General features: G+C 41.9%; 1 protein-coding gene across 2 annotated transcripts in view; it reads right to left on the bottom strand.

Moving 5' to 3' along the window:
• Window positions 1-1,311: 1,311 nt before the first annotated feature.
• ASB5 (ankyrin repeat and SOCS box containing 5) overlaps window positions 1,312-23,398 on the bottom strand; it is a 51,995-nt gene continuing 29,908 nt past the window's right edge. For both annotated transcript variants that reach the window (XM_038560498.1, XM_038560499.1), the window contains 6 exons: window positions 10,396-10,475; window positions 7,917-8,024; window positions 6,866-7,016; window positions 6,567-6,701; window positions 4,025-4,216; window positions 1,312-3,366 (listed from right to left, as the gene is read on the bottom strand). In XM_038560498.1, the coding sequence (XP_038416426.1) occupies window positions 3,239-3,366; window positions 4,025-4,216; window positions 6,567-6,701; window positions 6,866-7,016; window positions 7,917-8,024; window positions 10,396-10,475 (794 nt within the window). In that variant the 3' untranslated portion in view covers window positions 1,312-3,238. The remainder of the gene's footprint in view (window positions 3,367-4,024; window positions 4,217-6,566; window positions 6,702-6,865; window positions 7,017-7,916; window positions 8,025-10,395; window positions 10,476-23,398) is intronic.

The raw sequence follows: 23,398 nt of genomic DNA, 5'->3' as shown, positions 1-23,398 counted from the left end.
CCTGACACACATGAATCTTTTGGAGGACAGACCCTGGCCAATGCACACTCCCACCAAAAAGTGGGTTTCACAGAATCTTCTGGAATTCAGATGCCACCCCCAGCAAGAAATGGAGTGGGAAGAAAGAGGCTTGTATTAACTGAATTCATCTGAAAAGTGTACTTAAGAGACAGAAATCAGTGACTCGAATGAGTCACCCCAAAGTGGCCCGATTTCACTGGGTGAAAGGAAAGCTTGAGATAACCAGGAAGTTTTACTAGGATAATAAAGTTGCCTTTTGTACACCTGAATATGTGGTTTATAAAATTTGTACCTACACCATCGGCCTCTTATACACCAAACGTGTTTTGAGAAATGTATCTGAATTTCCAAAGTTACTTATTAAAAGATTCCTTGAATTCCAGCACACTATCCAAAATGGTAATCATTTTGACCTATCATTTTAACCTATCATTTAAAAAAAATCATTTTTGACCTATTTTAACCTATCATTTTAAAAAATGTGAAAACGGAGACCTCCAGAGCTGAAGTGAGTTGTAGGCCCTACAGCAGATGGAAGGGTGATAACTCACCTGAAGTTTCTGAATAAACTTCCTATTGTCAACACCGAAAAAATCTGAAGATGATTATTCAAGTTTCTAAGGGACAGGGCAGGCCTTAAAAGAAACTAATTATAAATGATAATAAGAATAACAAAAGCAGAAAAATTCAAGGAAAAACGTGAAGATAAGCCAAGGGAGAGGGAATAATTTATAAAATTACTTTGTAAATAGATAAGCAGGGTCAGCTGGGTTCAGGGCCTTTACAGAGGGAGGAACACAGTAAGTACCTGTGGACCTTCTATTCCCAAGGGCCCCTCCATTCACACCGTTTCTATTTAACTTCTTCTGAAACATCAAACATACTCGGTGGTTAAAATGATAATTGAAATGAAATAGTTTCTCCTACAAAATAAAAGTTTCAGCAGTGTCTTGATACCATGATTATTTCACTAGAATTCTTCAATCTCACGTCAAATAGTTTGGTTTGGCTTGGTCTTTGCCTTTGTAGAGTTTTTTCCTTGGATCTTTATGTGTACACACACACACACACACACACACACACACAGATACACACACACATAATAAGATTCGGATTAGGAGACCTTCCAGGTATCTATTTCAATGTGCACTACTCTACTCTTAATACTCCTAATTCAGTGATTTGAAAACTGGAGGAGGAAAAAATGTGAGCAATTGAATCTTATTCTCCACGACCTTCAGTTAGAAAATCAAATACTAATTGGAAGAGAAAAAAAGAAAAGATGTTTTATTCCAGGGAGAGTAGTCACACTTTAATATATTAACAAACAAATGATATACTTAAATAAGAACACTTCTTTGATAAGACAATCCTACTCAAGCAAAGATACAAGATACCAGCATACTCAAGTTTTAAAGTGTCCATTTTAATTTTAATATTTGATATTTATAATATTAAATCGCAATGAAAAGGGATAAATTATATTACCTTACGCTCTAAGACCGCCTCTAGCTCAGGGAAAATACTAGTAGAAACCTGTTTTACTAGAAGAGTTTGAATACCTAATCATATGTAAGGAGGTTACTCTATAATAAAGAAACTAAATGCACATTATTCATGAGGACATTACAAATTTGTTAGGCTGAGATATTCGTAAAATAGACTCAAAACTCTGTAGCCACATAGAAGACTTTTTTTTTTTTTTAACAAACGTGCTACAGCCTTATTTCTATTTTTGTTGCATCTTTTTCTATTTTTGAAAATCTAAACATGGTTTTTTATAAATTCAATCTTAGTGACTTTGGGGTTACATTCAAAATAGTTTCTTTCCCATGGGTCTCCAAAAGTCAGCCAAGAACTAAGAAGAAAGGAAAATAAGCCCCTGGGTTATTAAAATAGTGATCAAAATATTTTATCAAAGTATGTTAAGCTTATAAAACCCATTGAAATATTTTCTACTTCACACGGTTGTTAAGTATCCGGATTATCTTCTTTCTTAGTCTGTGATGGCCTCAAATCTAGTGTAAATTGCAAAGGAGGCACAAAATTTGTTTTACTGTGTTTTCTCCTGCCCTGAAATACAGTTAAAGCAGAAGACAATAAACACAGCATTAATCCCTGCAGAGGACACATTGGACCTCTACACTCCCTTGCTAATACAGCCTACCCCAAGCCCTCACTTTGTGTTAGTAGGACAGGAAATAGCCCTAGGAAGGTCTGTGCATGAGGGAAATTTTATAAGGTCCCTCTTGGTTGGCTAAGAGGTACCCCCTTTTTCTTTTCTTTGAAAACCCCACAATTTAAGGAGATTTTGGTCTTCCGGTTTCCGCAGCCTTGCCCAGCCCTGAGCTCTGGAGCATCCCCCAGGGCCTCTTTATCAATCGGGTATGAAACTGGTTCTCTTCGCTCCTGGCACCACCAGCCAGCGATGGTTTCTGGGGAGGAAGAAGGCTAGAGTGTAGGTACAAAAGCACTGCAGAGAGACCCTCAGAGGCTACCCTGGAGAAGGAGGAGGTCCTAAAATAGCCTTGGCAGGGGTGTAATGTTCCAACCATCTCAGGACAACCCGGGAGGAGCCATAGTTGGAGACCCACCAGGTTCTGGAATGGGGACATTGAAGTTGGTGAAGCGACAGTGAGATCTTTGCAGGGAGGGGGCACTTTATCTTGCTCTTCATGAACTGATCATCAGAACGACAGGTGCACATGCAACAAACCGGGGCTCCTGGGTGACAGCTTTATTTCAAAAAGGAAATCAGTTGCTCTCTTCTAAACCATACTCATATTTTGCATTAATATGAAAAATATAGAGAGAAAGAATCAATTACAGTGGCTAACATTTAAAAGTTAATGCATTATTTGGAGAATGGAGGCATTTTTAAATATGTGATTTTAGTAAGTGATTTTTTAGATTTAGTGATTTTTCTTTTTTGCTTTAAAAAGACATAAAATGGAGATTTGCCTCCCCCACTCCCCAATCCCAAAGGCACATGGGAATGGCTAACAACATATAGGGATGTTAAATATGCTCTAGTCCAAAAAATGGTAAAAAGGCATAAAGGAGTAGTACTCACTAGTGCACTTAAAATTTAAATTCACCTCTTGCCTGGAGCCCCCTATTCACTTGCACTCTATCATCAGCGTATTTTAATATGAAATATACACTATGCAGATGAAATAGAAATGAGTTTGAAAGTAATCAGAATTATTTTACGGCCTTATCGGTACTGTAAGAAATTCTGCAATAACGTTGGCAGCTGGAGCTGTGGGATAAGGTGCAATCTTGGTCTTCCTATGTAGTTTCTGATGCAGAGTCGGCAAAGCTGACAAAGAGTGCTTGGAGTAGCTACAAAAAGACAGCAAAGTATTTGTTGATTAAGATCAGGACGGATTTTTATAGATTGTAAAATGCATGCAATAAGCCATAAACAAACGACTGTGCTTTGAAGCAAAGTAGGGTAGTATGACCACTATACCAGGGCTATTTGCATAAGCATTTATGTTGCTGTTATTTGTAAGCTTTTATTATGATTGTGGTGTATTCTATATGGGTTCTTTTCCAAAAAAAAAAAAAAAAGATTTATTTATTGGGGTGCCTGGGTGGCTCAGGTAAGCATCTGACTTCAGCTCAGGTCATGATCCCCCCCCTTCCCCCTCCCAGGCTCCCTGCTCAGAGGGGAGTCTGCTCCTCCTCTATCTCTTTAAAGAGATATATCCCTCCAAGATATAAATATGCCTCTAAAAATACAATGTTCAGGTAAGATGGGAAAAAAAAAAAGGAAAATGAAGGTCATTGTGACATCTTTTTTTTTTGTGACATCTTCTTTATAGGTAGAACCTAAGTCAAAAAATGATCTGCTTAAAAAAAAATGATCTGCTTTCACACAAAGTATTTTCAATGTTGCACCATCATCATTCTGCATGCCAGCAAAACGTTTCTCAGTCTCATCCATTTCAGGCAAATGTGTTTTTGTGTTTTTAAATGCCCCCGTACTCTTACTTACCTTCATGTTGAAGCAATAATCGTTCCACCAAACTGCTAGAAGTAGCTACATCTACAGGTCGCAGGAGCTCTGTGTTCTTGGCATTGATATCTGCTCCAAATTCTAGCAGCAAGTTTACAACCTCCGTGCTGGACTGCTGGGCAGCAGCATGTAAGGGAGTGTCCCAGTACTTGCCTTTTTGTACATCAGCACCTACATATAAATAAGGAATGGTGATAAAGACAAACAAAAACTGTTAGGCCGGTCAGTCAGCTACCTCAGAGCTGGTAGAAAGGTGTAACAGCAAGAGGACCTCACCTCCTTCTGTCATGAGTTATTTCCCTCTCTCTCTCGCTCTCTCTTTCTCTCTCTCTCCAGATATTAAATCTTAAAAGTTGGTACATCTGAGTAGATAATGCACATGCTTATGTTCTCTAATATTTTTTCTCTATGTTTGAAGGATCCCATAATACAAAATATTTAAAAATTTTTTCAAGTCCCCAAAGTAATCATATTAACTAGTATTATAAACAGAACATAAAAAATAAATAAATAAATAAACAGAACATAATCAGGTTCGCTTCTATCTTTTTCATCATGATTGAGATTTCTTAGGATTATTCAAGAGCTGGTTGCTCTTCTTCGTTTCATTTAAGACAATAGTTCTTTTTCTTTTTAAGATTTTTATTTATTTATTCATGAGAGGCAGAGACACAGGCAGAGGGAGAAGGAGGCTCCCTGTAGGGAGCCTGATGCGGGACTCGATCCCCGATCCCCAGACCCTGGGGTCACCCCCTGCGCTGAAGTCAGATGCTCAACCGCTGAGCCACCCGGAGTGTCCCAAGGCAACAGAATTCTTTTTGTTTCCTGGAAAACTCATGAATCTAGACATGTGAGCCATTTAGGTAACATGAATATAGATTTTCCTGTCACTTCTCACTCATATAGCGTGAGTCAATAAATAGATAAAGGCATTGGGCCTCTTAAATATACCAGCGCATTGTATTTCTACATGCAAAGTAATTTTTTTAATCTTACATTAAAAAAATCTTACCTGTTAAATTATTTATTGTATAGTTATTGTATCTTAGTGCGAGCCCTGGCACATGATGGTCGTTCAATGAATGCAATGAATAAATACTGTATAATACTGGAAAGAATAATAATTTCATTTTCTAGTACATAAGTGGTTACGACACTGAGAAATATCTATCAGTAAAAAATGCACAAGTCCTTTTCAACTCTGTTTTCTGAGACTATCAATAAAACTAATGATGTTTACGAGAAGCTGTACATTTTAAGAGTCCCTTTAGGCCTTCCTGCTACTTTCAAATTTCAATAAATGTAATGTTTTCATACTTTTTAACAAATATAAAATGTTTAGTGAAAGAATGATAGTCTATAACAAAATCTCCACAGAGATAGCATAAACTCTGTGGCTGATGTCAATTTTATGGGAGAACAGAGCCTGATAATAACAATCAATCCACAATCATTAGCAGCACTTTCTCAGTATCTTTTTTACCCCACATAAAATATTGGCTGGAAAGAATAATATTCATAGCAAAGTAAAAGAAAAAAGGTGTTAAAGTTCTACAAATAGTTCTATGAATTCATGGGAGATCACAGCCAGAAAATAACAATGTGCCAACGATTATTAGCAGAGCAGAACTGCCTACAAGGAGCTTATAATTTAGCTAAGATAATGTGAATCACACACACAGGGGTTATTAAAACTATATGTCAGAGGCCCGATGATTGCAGAAACAGTGGAGAGCACGGAATTCCATTCATTCACTTTACAGATATTTTAGGCACCTACCACATGAGAGACACTGTGGTAGGAAAGGAGGTGGGGGGATGGACATAATCCTTAAAAGAGGTCTCATTCCTATAGAGGGAGACGCCTCTATGGTCTCAAAAGATTAGGACACGTTTCTCAGGAGGCTAAAGCTGAACCATGAGGACCTGCTTTGTTTCAAGTAAGAGGAAAAACTATTAAGTCTTTTTAGGTAAACAGGGCAGGACAAAGTCTGGGAAAGCGCGTGAGTTCTTGTGGGACAAGATCCCACAAGAACTTGATCTTGATTGGGACAAGATAAGGTATCTAGGTGGTTACTACCCCTAAAACTTCCTTTGGTGGATCTATTCATGGATAGATACATATCTGGCAACATTCAACCTTGAGCTTTTAAATTTTATGACCTTTATCAGTAGGGCTTTGGGACTGTGGGGTGAAGTAGAATTACCAAGAACCCAGCTTTTATTCTTGGTTATAGATTTACATGCAACGATGCTGAGAATAAGAACATGTGTTTTTCCAACGTGGAGCCACGTGGCTCCAACGTGGAGCCCAATGCAGGGCTTGAACTCACGACTCTGAGATCAAAAACTGAGCTGGGATCAAGGGATCCAGAGTTGGATGCTTAACCGACTGAGCCACCCAGGTGCCCCAAGAACATTTTTCACAATGAGATATACCGATTATTTAGAGAAATCTATAGAATTCTGAATAGTTGCTTATGTGGATGGACAGAATGAGAGATGTTTTGAAGAAAATTACCAGCATAAAGAAGCTTCCGGACGCAGTGGAATTGCTGGGACAGACAAGCTACATACAGAGGAGTTCCCAAGTGAGGAATGTCTTGATCAACATCTATGCCCCAGGATATCAGTATTTCTAGGCATTCATGATGACCTGCCAACACAAAGTAGAGATCAGTTTACTTTTCTTCAACGCCCATCCCCTGGCACCTGACCTCGTGCTGGTCCCCTGCGGTGACTCATTGAAAGAAAGATGGAACACTGCATGCTGCTAAAGGGACTTTCTCCCCTTGTCACGTAACCGGAGAACTAAGTTACCTTTGCTGGCGGCCTCGTGTGTGGGAGAAGGAAGACAGGACTCCAGCTGGGGTTTGGCACCATATTCCAAGAGAAGTTCTGTGCAGCTGGCACTGCCTTGTGAGCATGCATTGAATAACGGAGTCACACCATCTATTGTGATTGCGTTTACCTACACCAAACCAAAATTCAAGAATGAGACTCAGAGTCCTACGTGATTGGACGCAGGGCATTTCAGAAAAGTTATACGACCCACCAGAAATCCTTGGGAAACCGTGTGCAGTAAATATGACAGCATATATTTAGCTCATACACATCAGTAAGCAAAGCTTTTAAAGGCCAAGAGGTAAACAGAAACACAATGTGGTAGGTAATTTGCAAGAGTGGGCATACAGCTAGCAGATGTCATGACAATAAATACATACTCAAGAATCAAATACACAAAAACGAATTCAATGGTTAGGTGCCTTGCAATTGGGAAAAACAGTCCGCAAATGTAATGTTGACAAAAGTTTGTGATGAGGTAGGTCGTCTTGTGGGTGGCGACGGAAATCAGTGAAATTGGAAATTCTCTCTCTGAGGATTCATCTAAAGGAAATCATCCAAAAGACGGGAAAACCTAACAGGTCCACCTGTTGCTGTTTAGAATCATGAAAGCAGGCAAGAACTAACAGAATGTTCTACGTTACTATGCAGCATGCTACCCATTTTGCAATGATTGGGAAATCCTTCTTAGAGAGCCTTGAGAGGACCGGAGCAATGTGATTTTTTTATTCCACTATTTTTGAAAACAACTAAGAAGGAAAGAAAAGTGAAAGGAGAACTTTGTTCAATTCTCTTAGTAGAGGTGATTCAATGATGAATGTTTTTTTTTTTTAAGATTTTTATTTATTTATTTATTCATGATAGAGAGAGACAGGCAGAGACACAGGCAGAGGGAGAAGCAGGCTCCATGCAGGGAGCCCGACGCGGGACTCGATCCCGGGACTCCAGGATTGGGTCCCGGGCCAAAGGCAGGCACCAAACCACTAAGCCACCCAGGGATCCCCTGATGGTTTTAACAGGTACCTACATTAGCTCCAGCTTCCAGTAGAGTTCTGGCACAGGCCACGTGGTCTCCGAGGCAGGCTTCGTGCAATGGGGTGATGTGGTCTATGGTCACTGCATTTACATTATAACCCTAAATATGACATGAATAATTTTGAAAGATGAGCAAAAAGTTATGTGAAATCATCTTTATAAATGTCATTGAAAGTGACATGTGAGATCAAAGACTCTGAGGAAATCGGGTTCAAGTTTAACAGGAGGGGCCAGTTCAGATGCCAGAGTCAATCAGTTGTCGAAACTCCTCATTCTTACACCACCACCATATCTAAACCCCATAGCGCCTTAAGCATTTTGTTTATGAGATTCTGAATATTTTAAGTTCTGCTTCCTTAACTTTCTTTGGTCTTTATGAGTTGTTTCAATTGTTATTGTTGCTTTGTTTTTTCTTTTGTAGAACTCAAGACTGTTTATAGGCTGGCTCACTTGTTTTGATTGGGGCTAATTAGAGGTTAGTCCAGACTGGGGGAAAAAAAAAACACTCTAAATTGTAGGAAGCTAAAAGAAAAAAAAAATAATAATGTAAAACAAAATAAAATAAATAAATAAATAAATTGTAAGAAACTGCTTTGTGACTTTCTGTCGCTGGATAGGAGTGACAAAGGTCTATACTAGTGGTTCAGAGCTCTGATTATGAAGTCAGTTACACTTGGGTTGGAAGCCCTGTTACACAATAAAGTAATTATTTTAATTTGGATGAGTACATTAACCTCTAAATTTTAGGGTTATCATGAGGATTAAAGGACACGATGCATGTAAAGCGATTACTGCTACGGTGTGGAGCATATGGAGCGTGTGCCCCTGTACTTCACTATCCAATCAAAACCAAGTAAACACTTTAAACATCTTTACTCCATGAAACCACTGATATCAGACTAAAATAATGAAATATTATGGAGACATGAGAGTCTTTGCCTTCCTGCCATTTTTGATGACTCACTGTCTCTTGACAATCATGCTGAGCACCCTAGTAGGAGGGTTTTGTGGCCAGATCCCTGGAGAGTATTAAGGAACACCACGGTCTGTTATGCCAGCATGGTCGCCAGGATTCTTAAAATGAAGGCAAGAAAATAACCAGCCCAAATCTTTGCCACTAGCAGGTGGCAACTTTTTAGTTCTCTCAAGTTCCCCTTTCAAAGATTTTGAATGGTCCAGTCATTCAGTCAGACTGGGGGAGCCAATTCCTCACCGCTGCATGTGGGGGTGACCAGGTGGCAGAGTGGGTGGGAAGGTCCCCATTCCCTTTCACCCTGGGGCTTTGGGGGCCGCTGACTCTTCCTGGCAGGCGTGTCAGTGGATATGAGCCACCTGTCGACAAATATCCTAAGGAAGCTCTACATGACCGTTTCGAGGGGGAGGGAGGGGTGACCTTTAGAAATTTACTGACATTTTTTTGCAGGTGTTTTTTTCTCCCCCCATCAAGTGATGATGCAAACCAAATGGTCACACGGTGAGGATGGAACTGGACAGCCCTAAAGGACACCTGGTCCCACATGCTCCCTCGATGGGTAAGAAGATGAAGCTCGGAGAGGTTGTGATTCGCAGTAAGTACCAACCTGGACTCTCTGTGCCCCGAGTCCCGGCGCCGAGCTGTGTGCACTGGGCAAGGCCACCCCCCCTGCCTCTCGGCCACCTGAGAGCACCCCTTTCTCCCTGACACTGGGAAGCACGTGGTCAGTGACTTCCAGATCTCGCTCTACATTTGAGTCACGCTGGAAAATTTCACAAATGCACAGGCCAGGCCAGAGTACTTTCTGTTTCAGTAAGGAGTCCCCACTTTCCCTCTTCCCTCCGATGGGGCTGGGGAGCAGGCGGGTGGGGGGATGACCCCTCCGTCGAGTCCACCCCGGGCTACAGCTTCATGTACAAAAGATTGCTTAGGCATCTGCTCTGATGGGGCCTCTTGGATATTGCATGACTCAAACTTCCTTTGCAATCAGCCGCACACACCGTGGAGCCAGGCACATCTGAAGGGCTTAACGCATAATCCGTACAGCCCATGACTTCTGGCTGAAACGTGTCTACCCGTGAACAACTATACCGTATGAGCAGCTTGGAATATTTTTAAAAAGATTTTATTTATTCCTGAGAGACAGAGAGAGAGGCAGGGACACAGGCCGAGGGAGAAGCAGGCTCCCTGCGGGGAGCCCGACATGGGCCTCGATCCTGGGACCCCAAGGTCACCCCCGGAGCAGAGGCAGAGGCTCAACTGCTGAGCCCCGCAGGCGCCCCGAGAAGCTTGAAATATTAAGGCACGAGGCTCTACCAAAATATGTATAAGGAAATTTCGAAGATAAATGGAAACCAGGGACCTGATATGGGGGTTAAGACGAAAAAGAACCGGTGACATTTAGGAGGCCGCTTTATTTATTTTGGAGTCGATTACTGTTGAACGTTCCTGTCCTGGTGGCGGGGAGGGGCGCATTCAGCCCACGGTGCTACCTTACCTGTGACAGCAGCGTCCGCAGGGCGAGCAGGCGGCCTTGACTCGCTGCCTCGTGGAGCGGGGACCGGTCGGCCCAGGAGCCTGGCGGGGAGGACAGAAGACAAGGTGTGTGAGTCATTGGCCTTGCCCCTAAGAGGATGTGACCGACTGGCTCTTGTGACGCCGAGCTCGACCTGGTGGCCGAGACACCTGCCATGAAGACCCCGACACAGTGGCCAAGACACCTGCTGTGGAGACCTCGATGCCATGACCAAGACCCCTGCCTCGGAGACCCCGATGCGGTGGCTGCGACACCTGCCCCAGAGACCCCGGCCTGGTGGCCGAGACACCTGTCCCAGAGAGCATGGACAATCTAATTCCCGCCTGCAGGGACCTGACTGGCACTTTCCAACACACGAGGCTACAAGGCATCTTCTGGAACCGACCTATCCCAGAACTGCTGTACCTCCTCAACAGGTCTCCAAAGAAGAGGGGGATTAAGGTCCCTAGATTGGCCACAGAAATGTGTGTCATGGTTTTTCAAACAGAACCCAGAGAAAACCCTTTGTGTGTGTGTGTGTGTGTGTGTGTGTGTGTGTGTGTGTGTGTGGCACCTGCAGCAGGGGGAGCAGCTGCACATGCACCCTCCACGTCCCATGCCCAGCCTGCTGTCTCCCCTCTGTACCCCCACTCTGCTCTGCCCTGACAGTTTGCCCTGAGCCCTACAGGGGCTGCAACAGGTTGCTTAATTATTAACTAATTAATATTTAATAATTAATTAATTATGAGGTTTCCTAAGTCCTGAACGGTGAAACAAGCCGGGATAACCCTAGAAAAGGGGGTGTCAGGCACCTGGGTGGCTCAGTAGGTCAAGGATCTGCCTTCGGCTCAGGCCCTGATCTCAGGGTGCTCGGATGGAGCTCCTCATTGGGTGGGGGTCCCTGCTCACGGGGAAGCCTGCTTCTCTCCTCTCTTACTTGTGCTATCTCTGTCACTATCTCTGTCTCTGTCAAATAAATAAAATCTCAGAAAGAAAGGAAGAAGAAAGAAAGAAAGAAAAAAAGAAAGGAAAGAAAGAAAGAAGAAAGAAAGAAAGAAAGAAAGAAAGAAAGAAAGAAAGAAAGAAAGAAAGAAGGAAAGAAAGAAGAAGGAAAAGGAAAGGAATTCATGAAGTCAGGAATGGAAGGACTTCCCTTCGTTTCTCATTCTAAGTTCGTACTTTCCTTCCTTCCTGAATGCTTTGTCAATGTCTGGTGCGTACCAGCACTGTCTTCTGTTTCGGAAACGGTACCGAAAAGCTCCCGGGCTCCCTGTCCCCACGAGCCAGTGGTCAGTGCGTCCTGGCACTGCACCCCCCAGCCCGGCCCGGCTGAAAAAGGCCCTGACTGGCCGCACCCCCCTCCTCACTGCCTCCCGCACCCCTCCCTGGCGCCTGCCCTCCTGAGGCCTGCCCAGGAGGCTCCCCACGATCCTGGGCTGCTGCACAGTGATTTTCTTGTAATTTAAACAGGATCAGCATTGTTGAGTCTATTTAAGGGACATGAGAGATCATGTTGGAGGCCTTTAATGTGATTAAACATGCAGACTATGCGAATCAGAAAAACATTAGTTTAAAGGGTATCCGTGGCTGATAAATGGAAGCAATGCTGACTAAGGAGAAAATCTTCCCACTGTAACGGGATCATGTTTACTAGTGTCTCTCTTCTTATCTACTACCTCGTTCTATTTTGGATCCATGGGATACAATAAATACAACTAATTTTTCAAAGCCCTGCTGATCAGCCAAGTGCAATGTAAATAAAGCCACTTAGCCGTTAGAAATGTGAATTTCATGAAAAGCATTTTTGTCCAAAGCTTCTTAAATGGGTCAGGAAAAGCAGGGGACACGTAGTAAGGAATTGTACTTTAGAGACCACTTCACTACCCCTGCTTGTTCATACCTTCGAAAAAGTCTACACGTACCCCTAGGCTTCTACACTGTGGTCTTACTGAAGAACTTTGCCCAAACACCGTGAAAGTGAGGTCCAAGCAATTCCACTGAATAAAATGTGGGTCACACGCATACCACACGATTAATGAAATGACCAAGTGAACTGGGTGGAGAGGCCAGAAGTCAACTGCCAATCAGCCACCTCGTCTTACATCCAGGGATATTATGAGATATTATCGAAGGTACAAATCCTAAGGGCAGAGGCCAGAGCTTTTTCTCTACTGACTCTGGATTTGCCAGGAACGGTACCTGTAGCTGATGCCGAATAGTGAGGACTAGGTGCACGACGGGCGTGCAAGCGCTGTGTGCATTCTCTCACTTCCTTCTCACCCTCGCTTGAATGTATAAGATTATTGGTTCTATCATTTAAGGAGAGTCACGTACTCTAACTACAGCTGGTCCTCCTAGTTATGACACTGCACTGGTTTTCTTTCCATCCAGCATAATTTCTTGCTTATTTAAGAGGATCAGCAAGCCAAACATCCAATTCTTTGAGCTGTCAACTGGAAGAAGAGCTACTGTTATTAGCTCTGGGATAATCTTTGTTTCTAGTAGGCGACACCCCTATTACGTATTAAGAGGAGAATTGAAATAATGCACACCAAAAAACATTTGTCGACAGAGCCAAGTTTGGCACCAAAGCAACGGTTCTTAATAAATTGGAGCATTAGTTCTTACTGAATAAAGTGTAAAAGGCACCAAAATAAATGATATTATTTAAGGGAACAGCTATGTTTCCGGTGTCAGCTTCTAAGATGAAATTTGATGCTTTAAAAATCACATACACCTGCTTGTTTCATCATTAAAGGAAGCAACTTCATTGCAGAGTGAAATTCTGGAGGACTTCAGAACATAATATCAATTTTATTGTGAATGCTCACATAAGAAAATTATAGCATTAGCTTTCCAAAGAGATCACATATGCAAAACCACTAAGTTTGGCTTACTCAGCAGCACGGTAGTAAATTGATAAAGTAACCAAGGCTTAAATATAGGAGTTTAAGTAATCGTTTGTAGTATTTATTTATTTATTTATTTATTTATTTATTGTGTTTATAATGATCGTGTTTTTCCCCCTGTATAATGGCTTCATAAATTTCATTTCCCTAATGTAGCTCTAAAAGACGTATGTTGAATTACACGATGCAGAATCATTATTGCTGTTCTTTCGCTGCCACCAGCTAAAGGGCAATTAACCAGATGCTGGGATTGGGAAAAGCTCAGAGAGATGGTCTTCTGGATTCACTTGGGCTTGTTTCTATCTAGCATTTTTATGAAGACCTTTAATGGGCAGCAAAGCTAACAGTATTTGCCGCTGATGAAAACGTGATACTCCTCTCTCCATACTAATGTGTTTGCGCATCAAAATGATGGTGTTAGATGTCTGAGTAATTTCAGCATGGCTTGCTTCACAAAAGAAAGGAAACAAAAAAGGAAAAAGGTCATTGAGACAACAGGCCACAGAAGGACCAAAATAAAGAGACATAAGTATTTGAATGTAGTGCCCCAAACCCCAACTGCCATGCTTCTGGTCAAGACGGTCCCCAGCTTCCTGTCCCACTGCCATTTTCTTTATCACCAAGACTTAGGTCTATTACGGTGAGGAGAAAAAAGGCTGAAGCCAGATTTTACCTATGTGTCTTTGCTAGTCTTTCTATTAACATGACCTCCAATGGCACGACAAGGGAGTTAATGTCATGGCCATCTGCAGCAAAGTGTGGGTGGGTGTCAGTGAGGAAACCACTGGAAGTAGGCAGTGTTGGATGAGGAATCCCTTGGCCCATCAGGCAGGGAGAGAGTGGAATGAGAGTTAGCTGCCCTGGTTTTTCCTGGGATGGGCTCAGCTCTGCACACCTGCATGGGCCCCCTGCTGCCAGTCATTCTTCTTTCAAGAAGAGGCGCAGGGAGCTGGAGAATGAAGGGAGGAGTTTATGGGGCCAGAGTCCACAAGCTCAGAAGGAAAAAGACTGAGTGGCCAGACAGGCTAGGATTTGCCTCCCATTTTAGGACAGTGGCTTCCATGAAGTCACCTAACTTGTCCGAGATTCAGTTTCCTCAAAAAATGAGACAAGCGCCATCAACCATGAGATGGGATTGAGAAGGGGATAAAGCAGGTAAAGGGCCAGCTCTCGAAATGCACAATAAAGAACCAACTAGTATTTTTTGCTAAACAAACTGGTAAATAGGGGAGATTCTAATATGAATCCTAGGGAATAATCATTTTTCTCCCAAACTAGAGAAACTCAAACCATAAATAACAGCATCTATTGACTAAAATAATTTTCAGTGCTATCCGTTTGTTTAAACCAAATAAAGCAACTGAAATATTTATCAATGCACTGAAGCCAACAATCAACATCTGCTGCTGCATTTTTCTTCTTTCCCAAGAAATCTATAGGAAATAAAGATTCGTCCATCTATTGACTTATAGGACATGCATGGACTCAATGCAAAAAGTTTTGTGTTTGTTTGAACTCCACTTACTTAACTCCCAAGCAACCCCACCTCACTGGCTTCCTTGTCATGCCGCCGTAGAAGAATCTCTGAAAGTAATCCGGTAACATGTGAGAATCAAAGGATACGAGATCATATTCCAGTTCCCATTTTAAAGTAAGTCTCCACCCCTCCTTATTTCTTGCCTTCGCAATCTGAAATTCGGCAACTGCAAATTTCTATTAACAATGTGTTCAATACAAAATATCTTACCTTTCCATATGGGTATGCTTTACGTTAAAAAGATTTATAAGCTTTCTTGAAACCAAGCAAAATCAAACATATCTTCATAGACAGCAGTTCAGTGACTTTACAATCTTGCCAGACTGGAACTGGGTAGCTATGATTTTTAAAATGTCCAATTTAACTCTCCCGGATAAAGTTATTCAGCATGACACTTGTTTTACAAAACACCTGTAACTTTCCCCACACGAATCGAATGCCTACTGTGAAGGCCTCCCTGTGGCTCCCCAAGAGGGTGACTGGACTATATTTAGAAACACCATCAGCCCCCAGACATCTGATATAGAATTCACAGGGAGAGCGCCTGCCCTGTTCTGTAAACATTGTGTTGCAAGAGCAAAAACATTTACTTTCTTCGATAATAATCCAGTTTGGTAAGGGTCTATACCATACCTAAATCACCATCTCCCCAGGGCACTTCAAGCCAGCCACTGTTGAGGTAAATCCGACTCATATCTTTTTTTTTTTTAATTTTCATAAGCATTAAAAAAAATCACTTGTCATTTGCTAGTTCCATTCGGCCATCTTAGGGAGCTCTAAGCTCTTTGTAACATGACCTTTCACCTCCAAAACCAAAAACAGCTTGGGAAAAACCTCACTTCCCAAACTGCTTTTTCTGGTTGATCGTTACTCTTTGACAAATTGCTTATCCTAACTTATTTTTTTCTGTACAGTGTGTGCCTTGCAATAAAATCAAAGTATTACAATTAGATCTCTGCCCATGGCTATGATGAAACCAATTTCCTTTTTAGAGAAAAAATTTTTTCCTGGCTCCCCTTCCCAGGCACAGCAGTAGGATGTAAACTCACTCCAGGGCTAACCTTGCAGTGGTGCAGAGGGCTCTCTGAGTTTGGGTCACACCCACTTTCCTCAGTTGGTCCCAAAATAGGAAATTCAGGACACTCATCTCAGACAGGAAATTATAAGGAGATGTGGGAAGCAATGGGATCATCACATATGGATCAGTGCCAGATGTTAATGCATTTTACAGCTCCCTTTGCTTATAAGGCATTAAATTAACAAACTTCTTCCTAATGGCGGTGGAGGCACCATGAAGCCAATGAAACACGCATTGCACCCCCCATTGCACCTCCCCCCCCATTGCACGTTTTTAAGACGCTGTTGTAATCTCATGTTATTTTGCTTAAAGAAGATCCCCAAATGCAGATAAGCTTCACGCTCAACATCTGACCCATCCCTACTCCCAGGTTTACAAAATAATTAAAAAACATCAGGCATTTCCCGACCTTGACTGTGTACTTTCCTGTTTAATCACATTAATAGAGCCACATAAACCCACGAGGGCATGCTTGACAAGAAGTGACATGCTGTTAAAACCAGTCTCTTCCAAGCTTGAGACTGTCCTTTCTTTCCATTCCTCTTGCCTCTCTGAAAGTTTCCTCAGAAAAATCTAGTCCAGATCTGAAACCGCCAGCTGTACCCTGGGAACTTCCAGTATTAATGGAGAGTTGCATGGATCTGCAACTTACTCTAGTTGATTTCTTGTTCATGGTCTAGGATCCTTTCATTATCACCTAAGAAGATAGTGTCTGGCTCCAAACATTAAGAAAAAAACCCTAACAAACAAAAAAAAACAAAACAAAACAACAACAGCTAAGTGAAAAATGTGCTGGGGTTGATCTAAAAAAAAAAAAAAGATGACATTTCCTACGAAGTGAAGACAATGGAGTCCCCATGATATTTATGAATATCCAAAATCAAGAGAGAAAGCGATTTTAAGACCCTCTTCAGGTAACAATGTACTCTTGGAAGAGACTACCCAGTCATCCCAGGGAACTGTCACTCGTCACTGGGATTGTGGACAGAGCACACTGGACCTCTTCAGACCGATCTGAATTCAAATTCCGGCACAGATACTAGTTATGTGAACTCCGTAGTGATTTAACGTCTTGACCATTAGTTTTCTTAGCCATGAGGGGAAGGATAGGTCTATGCACGTCACAGGCTTATAGTGAATACGAAGTACTTAGCATGGTACCAAACACGTCTGAAACCTGACAATACAACTGAAATTCCATTTTAAACAACTATTGCCATGTATCTGCCCCATCAGCTTTTTATTACCTCTCATAAACAGGAAGTAGGACAACCTAACTTATTTAGGATTATGAGGCTTTTGTTCATCTTATTCCTCTTGTCTACATACCTGTAGGAGATATAAAGAGATAGGCTATGGTCAAAATTTGGGGACAGTGATCTCATCTGTATGGATTACTCTCCAGTCTAGAGCACTTCCCTGGCCTCTCCCACCAATTTTAGTGCCAATTTCAAAGTTTACCCCTCGATATTTTGCTGGCACCTCAATACATTTCTAAAACCAAGCTCATCAAAACCAGTTATTTCTTTCTGCTTCTCTTCTGCTTTAAACAATACCATTCTCCCTGTCGCCTGGCACTCATCGTGTGGTCTTACATTTAAGCACAATAATTTTCCAGGAAACTTCAGACGTGTTGACTGTCTCATGTGCTTCTTTGTGAAGAGATAGATACTATCGCCCCAGTATTCTCATTCATGGACCTTCATCATCCCAAGCGGAGTCCTAGCATCTGTCTACACTCACCTGTAGGGAGATCTCTTCTGGCCCCATTGATATAAATATTATCCACATGTAGGTTAGTCCAGATTGATATCTCCAGACCAGCTCTCATTTTGAAGTTCCAGACTTGAATTTCCAGCTGGCTCTTCAGTTTCTCCACTTGGATATTTAAATAAACAATTTGACTTCACACAGAAAAACCCACACATGCTCTGCTTCTCTTAAACCTCCTCCCTATCAGTACCTGGCAACTCCACTCATCCAGGTGCCCTGGGGCCAGAAACCTGCATGTAATCCTTGGCTTCTGTTTCTCACACCCCACAGGCAAACCCTAGTGAGTCTTTCGCACCTACCTTTCAAATATAATTTGACTTCGGTTACTGTCTCCTAACCTTCACCGCTGCTACTTTAATCCAGGCCACCAATTACCTTCACCTGGCTTTTTCCAAGTCTGCCCACTGGCCTGTGTGAGTGTCCACTCGTACCCTTCCATCAGTCTGTTGTAACCACAGATGCCAAAATGACCCTTTTTATGTCAGAGGGAATCCAATGGCTTCCTTTCTTACCCAGAGTAAAATCCAGAGTCCCTGTCATGACCTCCAAGTGTCTCCAGGCAACTCTCTGATCTCAGGCTCGACCTGGAACCCCTTCCATCAGCAACACTGGCCTCCTTGCTTCTCCTCAAACCCACCAGATGTACTTCTATTCCCTCTGCTTGCACTGCTTCTTTCTGAGACCTGCACGTGGCTTCCTCTCTGACTTCTGCTCCACACTGGCCGGTCACTTTATCGGAGAGCCCTTCCTTGACCACCTCATATGAAAAAGTCCTTCTTATCCTGGTCTTTGTTCTCTCTACCCTGCTTTGTTTTTCCTTCTGAGTACTTACTGCCACTAGAACGTAAGATCTTGGAAAGTAGACTTGGTATATTTTGTTCATTTCTGTGTCCCCAAGACCTAGCACATGAATAATGTTCATCGCCTGATCAATGAATGTCCAGAATCTCATGAGTTGTAGAGCTGCTCTAGAGCCTGGGTGCTCCACTCCAAAATCCATTGGTTCTTCCATTGTGCCAAGCCTCTGGCCTTCTGCATCAGTGAGTCCTGACAGTATTTCCTTAAAGCGGTAATCTTGCCTTTCACATTCATCCACTATTTATTCATTTATTAAACACATGTGGTGATCTACTAGGGCAATTTTCACCCTTCTAGATGCCAGAGATACACAGAGGAAACTAGCGTATGGTCTGCTTCCTTTTGAATTCAATTTGGACTATAGTCTCCCTAAATGGTCATCCTGACACCCATCTCTAGCCCACCATTCTTAACACTGCCACTGAATTAAACTTCCAAAGCATCTAGAGTTCCTGCCAGGCCTTTAGGAAAATTAGAAAAGGCACCCGTTTCCATAGCAGCCATGGCCCGTGCTGGGCACACATGCTCAGCTTGCACAACTGAAAACACCTCCACAATCTTGCTGTTCAAAAACCTTCAGTTTTTATTTCTTATTACTTGCCTTCACATACCCTGTGATTAAACTGGACTGTTGTACATGTTCCCCCAATTTTGTCTTTTTTCATATCATCTTCCCCCTGCTCGATTCTCTTTAAAAAAAATTTTTTTTTTACTTATTTTAGAGATAGAGAGCTCAGCGAGCACAGTGGGGAAGAGGCAGAGGGAGAGAGAATCTCAAGAGACTCCCCACTGGGCACAGAGTCCCACTGGGGGCTGGATTTCACCACCCGGAGATCATGACCTGAGCAGAAGCCAAGAGTCCATGGCTCAACTGACTGCACCACCCAGGAGCCCCTCGACTCTCATTCTTCCATTGCAGAGTAATTACTTGGGTATATCTGCTTTGTTGGTTTACCTACTTTGCTCACAGTGCCTGAAGAAGTCCAAACAGCAGAAGTGGCTTGAAGATAGCTTCCCTTATGGGGAGAGCTCCATGCCAGTTTGGGGCAAGGTACCTTGGTAGGGTGAGAAGACAGCCAAGAGAAGGACAAAGAGGCAGGAGGAAGTGTGAGAGAAGAGGGGCAAAGGAACTCGGGGAGGGAGGGAGAGGCCGAGAGCACTAGACAGGGTTTTAAATGCCAGTCCACGAGGCCAGCAGGAGCCTAAGTCCACTCTTTGGCCACATGAGAGAAGTGATAGGACTGGAGGAGAGGTCCCCATCTGCAGGACAATATTGCATGCCTAAAGTTTGACATCAGGCCCAAATTTGCACAACTTGTTTCAAGGGATAAATGGGTTTGAACAGCAGGTTCCTCAGCAGGAAGCCTGTGGATTGATGGGGTTGGTGCACCTCCCTACTCACTAGCATTCAGCTCCCACCTCTGCACAAAGTTGAAGAGGAGGAGGGGAAATTATTAAAAAGATAAAGTTCCAAGTCAGCCTAAGAGATGAGAGCTTGAGGCCAGATTTAATTTGGAAGTTAAAGAAAGCTGTCCTCTTTCAAAGATGGTCTGACAATCTTCAAGGTCGGATTCTTTATTAAACTAGATTGGCTTTTTCCTGACCTCCTCGTAGAGCCCAGCTCAGAAGTTTTCTCCCTGACTCCTTAGGAGTGAGCCTGTCAGCTGTGTGGCCTTCCTGTGTTGCCAGGACTGACTTCAAACCTGGATTTTCTGAAATCAGGGTCTCAATCAGCACTGGGCCATAGTGGGCTCCTCCTGCTTCCTCAGCTATCATCATGCTCATGTTCCTAAGAACTCTGTCTGAGCGGTCATGTGGGGCTGGATAGTGGGGTTCAAAATGGGCTGTGGAGGAGGGCAGCTCTGGATGGGACATCTGACTATCATATATTTGCTATTGCAACTTGGTGAGTTTCAGTTGCTAAATCATCTATAAAATGAGGCAATGATATCTACATTTTCTAGTTCTTCAGTGGGTTAAATGGGCCTGTGTGAGAAGAGTTTGACCCAAACTATGTGTTTAATAGAACCCTGACTGTTATTTCCATTGTGTTGAGATTCAGTGCTGTGGGCTGAATTGTGCCTGCCTAAAATTAATGTATTGAAGTCCTCGTGTCCAGGGTGATGATATTAGGAGGTGGGGCCTTCGAGAGGTATGTAAGCAGGAAGAGTGGAGTCCGCATGCATGGGATTAGTGTCCTTATAAAAGTGGCTCTGGAGAGATCCCAGCTCCTCCATCATGGGAAGAGACAGTGAGAAGGTGCCAGCCATAAGCCAGGAAGAGGGCCCTCATCAGAACATGACCCTGCTGGCACCTTGATCCTAGACTTCCAGCCTCCAGAGCTGTGAAAAATAAAGTTGTTTATAGCGGCCCACTCTGTGGTATTTTGTTATAGGAGCACAAATGGACTAAGATAAGATTATTTTGTCCTCCAACAAATTCCTATGTTGAACCCTTAACATCCAGTGTGACTATATTTGGAGATTCAGCTTTTAGGAGGTAATTAAGGTTTAGCAACATCATGAGGACAGGGCCCTAATCTGGTAGAGTTGGAGGACTTATAACAAGAGAAAGAAAGAGAGCTCTTTCTCCCCAAACACGTGCCAAGAAGAGGCCATATGAGCATACAGTGAGAAGGTGGCTATCCACAAGCCAGGAAGAGAGCTCTCTCACCAAAACCTGACTCTGTAGGCACTTTGTTCTTGGACTGTAAGCCTCTAAAAGTGGGACAAAATTAATTCCTATTGTTTAAGCCACCCAGTCTATGGCATTTTGTTATGGTGGCCCAAGAAGACTAAGACAGAGATTAAATGCTTTGCCTCAAGTTAAAATCAGTAACTGAAAAAGCCAGGAAGCAAATTCAGTCCTTTGGAATATTCAGTGAAACTTTATCAGGTAATATTCTATCTTCAACCCCAGAGCACATAGTGTAACTAATGGGCTATTGATCCATAAGAGGTCCATAACAAATACTAAAAAATAAACTAAGCAAATTCAAAGTTACCTTCTAAAACTGAAAAGAACTGTGGAATTGTTGTCTACATTTTCATAAAATAATATGAATATTTGAAATAGTAGCAACAATACAGCAATACAGCAACAATCACTGTATTGTCTTATCCAGTTATGAGTGGGCCTTTAAATAGGACAATAAACATGTAAAACAAAAAAAATCATGATATTCTGCAAATGTAACCATTATATTTTGTTGTAAATCCTTCCCAACTTGCTTCTAAAAACACAGTTTTAATCAAGATGCAACCACATTATTCAGATTGCTTTTAACCTTTTGTTTTCATTTACAGATAGCACACGGTAATCATTTCATATCATAAAATACCATTCTATGAGATTTTAAATGATTATGATACGTATGTTGTCGTATTGGTATATCATTAATTATTTAGTTAGTCCCCTATTCAATGATGTCCAGGTGGCTTTTGGTTTGAGGAATTAATATTATTTCTTATTTTTGTGAATATGTCTAATTATCTGCCTAGGGTAAAGTCTTAAAATTTCGATGAATGTCATCAAATGACCTTCAGCAAGAATGGGCCTATTTATTTTCTCATTAACAGTACTGGAAACATTTGAAGCTAAATCTAATGAGAGTCTGCTGAAACTGTTCCTTTTTTTTTTTTTTAATTGGGGCATTTCTCTTTTACTATATTTTCAATATATTTAAACTCTGTCAAGGAAAACTGTGTAAGCCTGTATTTTCTTTACACAACACTCGATTTTTCTCATAATTTACAGCTTGTTTTCAACCCCCTTTAGAGTCTCTTCAGTGAAAATGCATGAGACTCATCCAGGTGAATTAATTAATTTCTTTTTTATAATTACTTTGTTTTTTGCCACTTTGTCCAACTCTGTTATGTGGCTCACACCTGTGGTCAAGTGCATATTTAGTCTTCACTTAAGGAACCACTGGATGCTCTTTATTCTCCAATAATTGCCTGCATTCCTTCTGGATTTAAGGATCATGAAAATGATGAGACTATTATTACTTGCCAGCACCTAGCACAATGCCTAGCACATAGTAAGTACTCAATAAATACTTGCTTTTTTTTGTATATATGAACACTTAAGTATTATTGTCTTCTTTGTAATCAGCCACTTTTCATTCATGCTAATTTGTTCTAAATTTTTATTGATAATTACACTGTTAAAAAGCAATTAAAAGGTAATGTGTGCTGGGGAGAAAGAATAAGGCAGTTTTCTCAATCTTTCAAAGAAATGATAGTATTTCAGCCTATTTTAAAAAGTATTCTTTTAGGTTTTTTTTAAAGATTTATTTATTTATTTATTTATTTATTTATTTATTTATTTATTTATGATAGACATAGAGAGATTGAGAGAGAGAGAGAGGCAGAAACACAGGAGGAGGGAGAAGCAGGCTCCATGCTGGGAGCTCGACGTGGGACTCGATCCTGGGCCTCCAGGATCGCGCCCTGGGCCAAAGGCAGGTGCTAAACCGCTGAGCCACCCAGGGATTCCCCTCTTTTAGATTTTTAAAGAAAAAAATTTTAAAGATTTTATTTATCTATTTGAGAGAGAGAGAGAGAGAGCATGAGATACGAGCGAGATGGGAGTTAGAGGGAGAAGCAGACTCCCCTCTGAGCCGGAAGCCTGATGTGGGGCTGGACCCCAGGACCCTGACATCAGGACCTGAGACGAAGGCAGATGCTTAACCGATTGAGCCTCCCAAGTATCCCTAGATTTTTAAAATTTATAATAATTTATAAATCATATTCTTTAGACTTCAATTATCACACAGTGAATGTAAGTCTTAAGGAGTTTTTTGGGAACTGGGTTTTTGGGAACGGGGTG

Source organism: Canis lupus, chromosome 16 (genome assembly GCF_011100685.1).
Source record: "Canis lupus familiaris isolate Mischka breed German Shepherd chromosome 16, alternate assembly UU_Cfam_GSD_1.0, whole genome shotgun sequence".
NCBI lineage: Eukaryota > Metazoa > Chordata > Mammalia > Carnivora > Canidae > Canis > Canis lupus.
The sequence above is the reverse complement of the archived record's forward strand: the minus strand, read 5'-3'. Positions and strand labels throughout refer to the sequence as shown.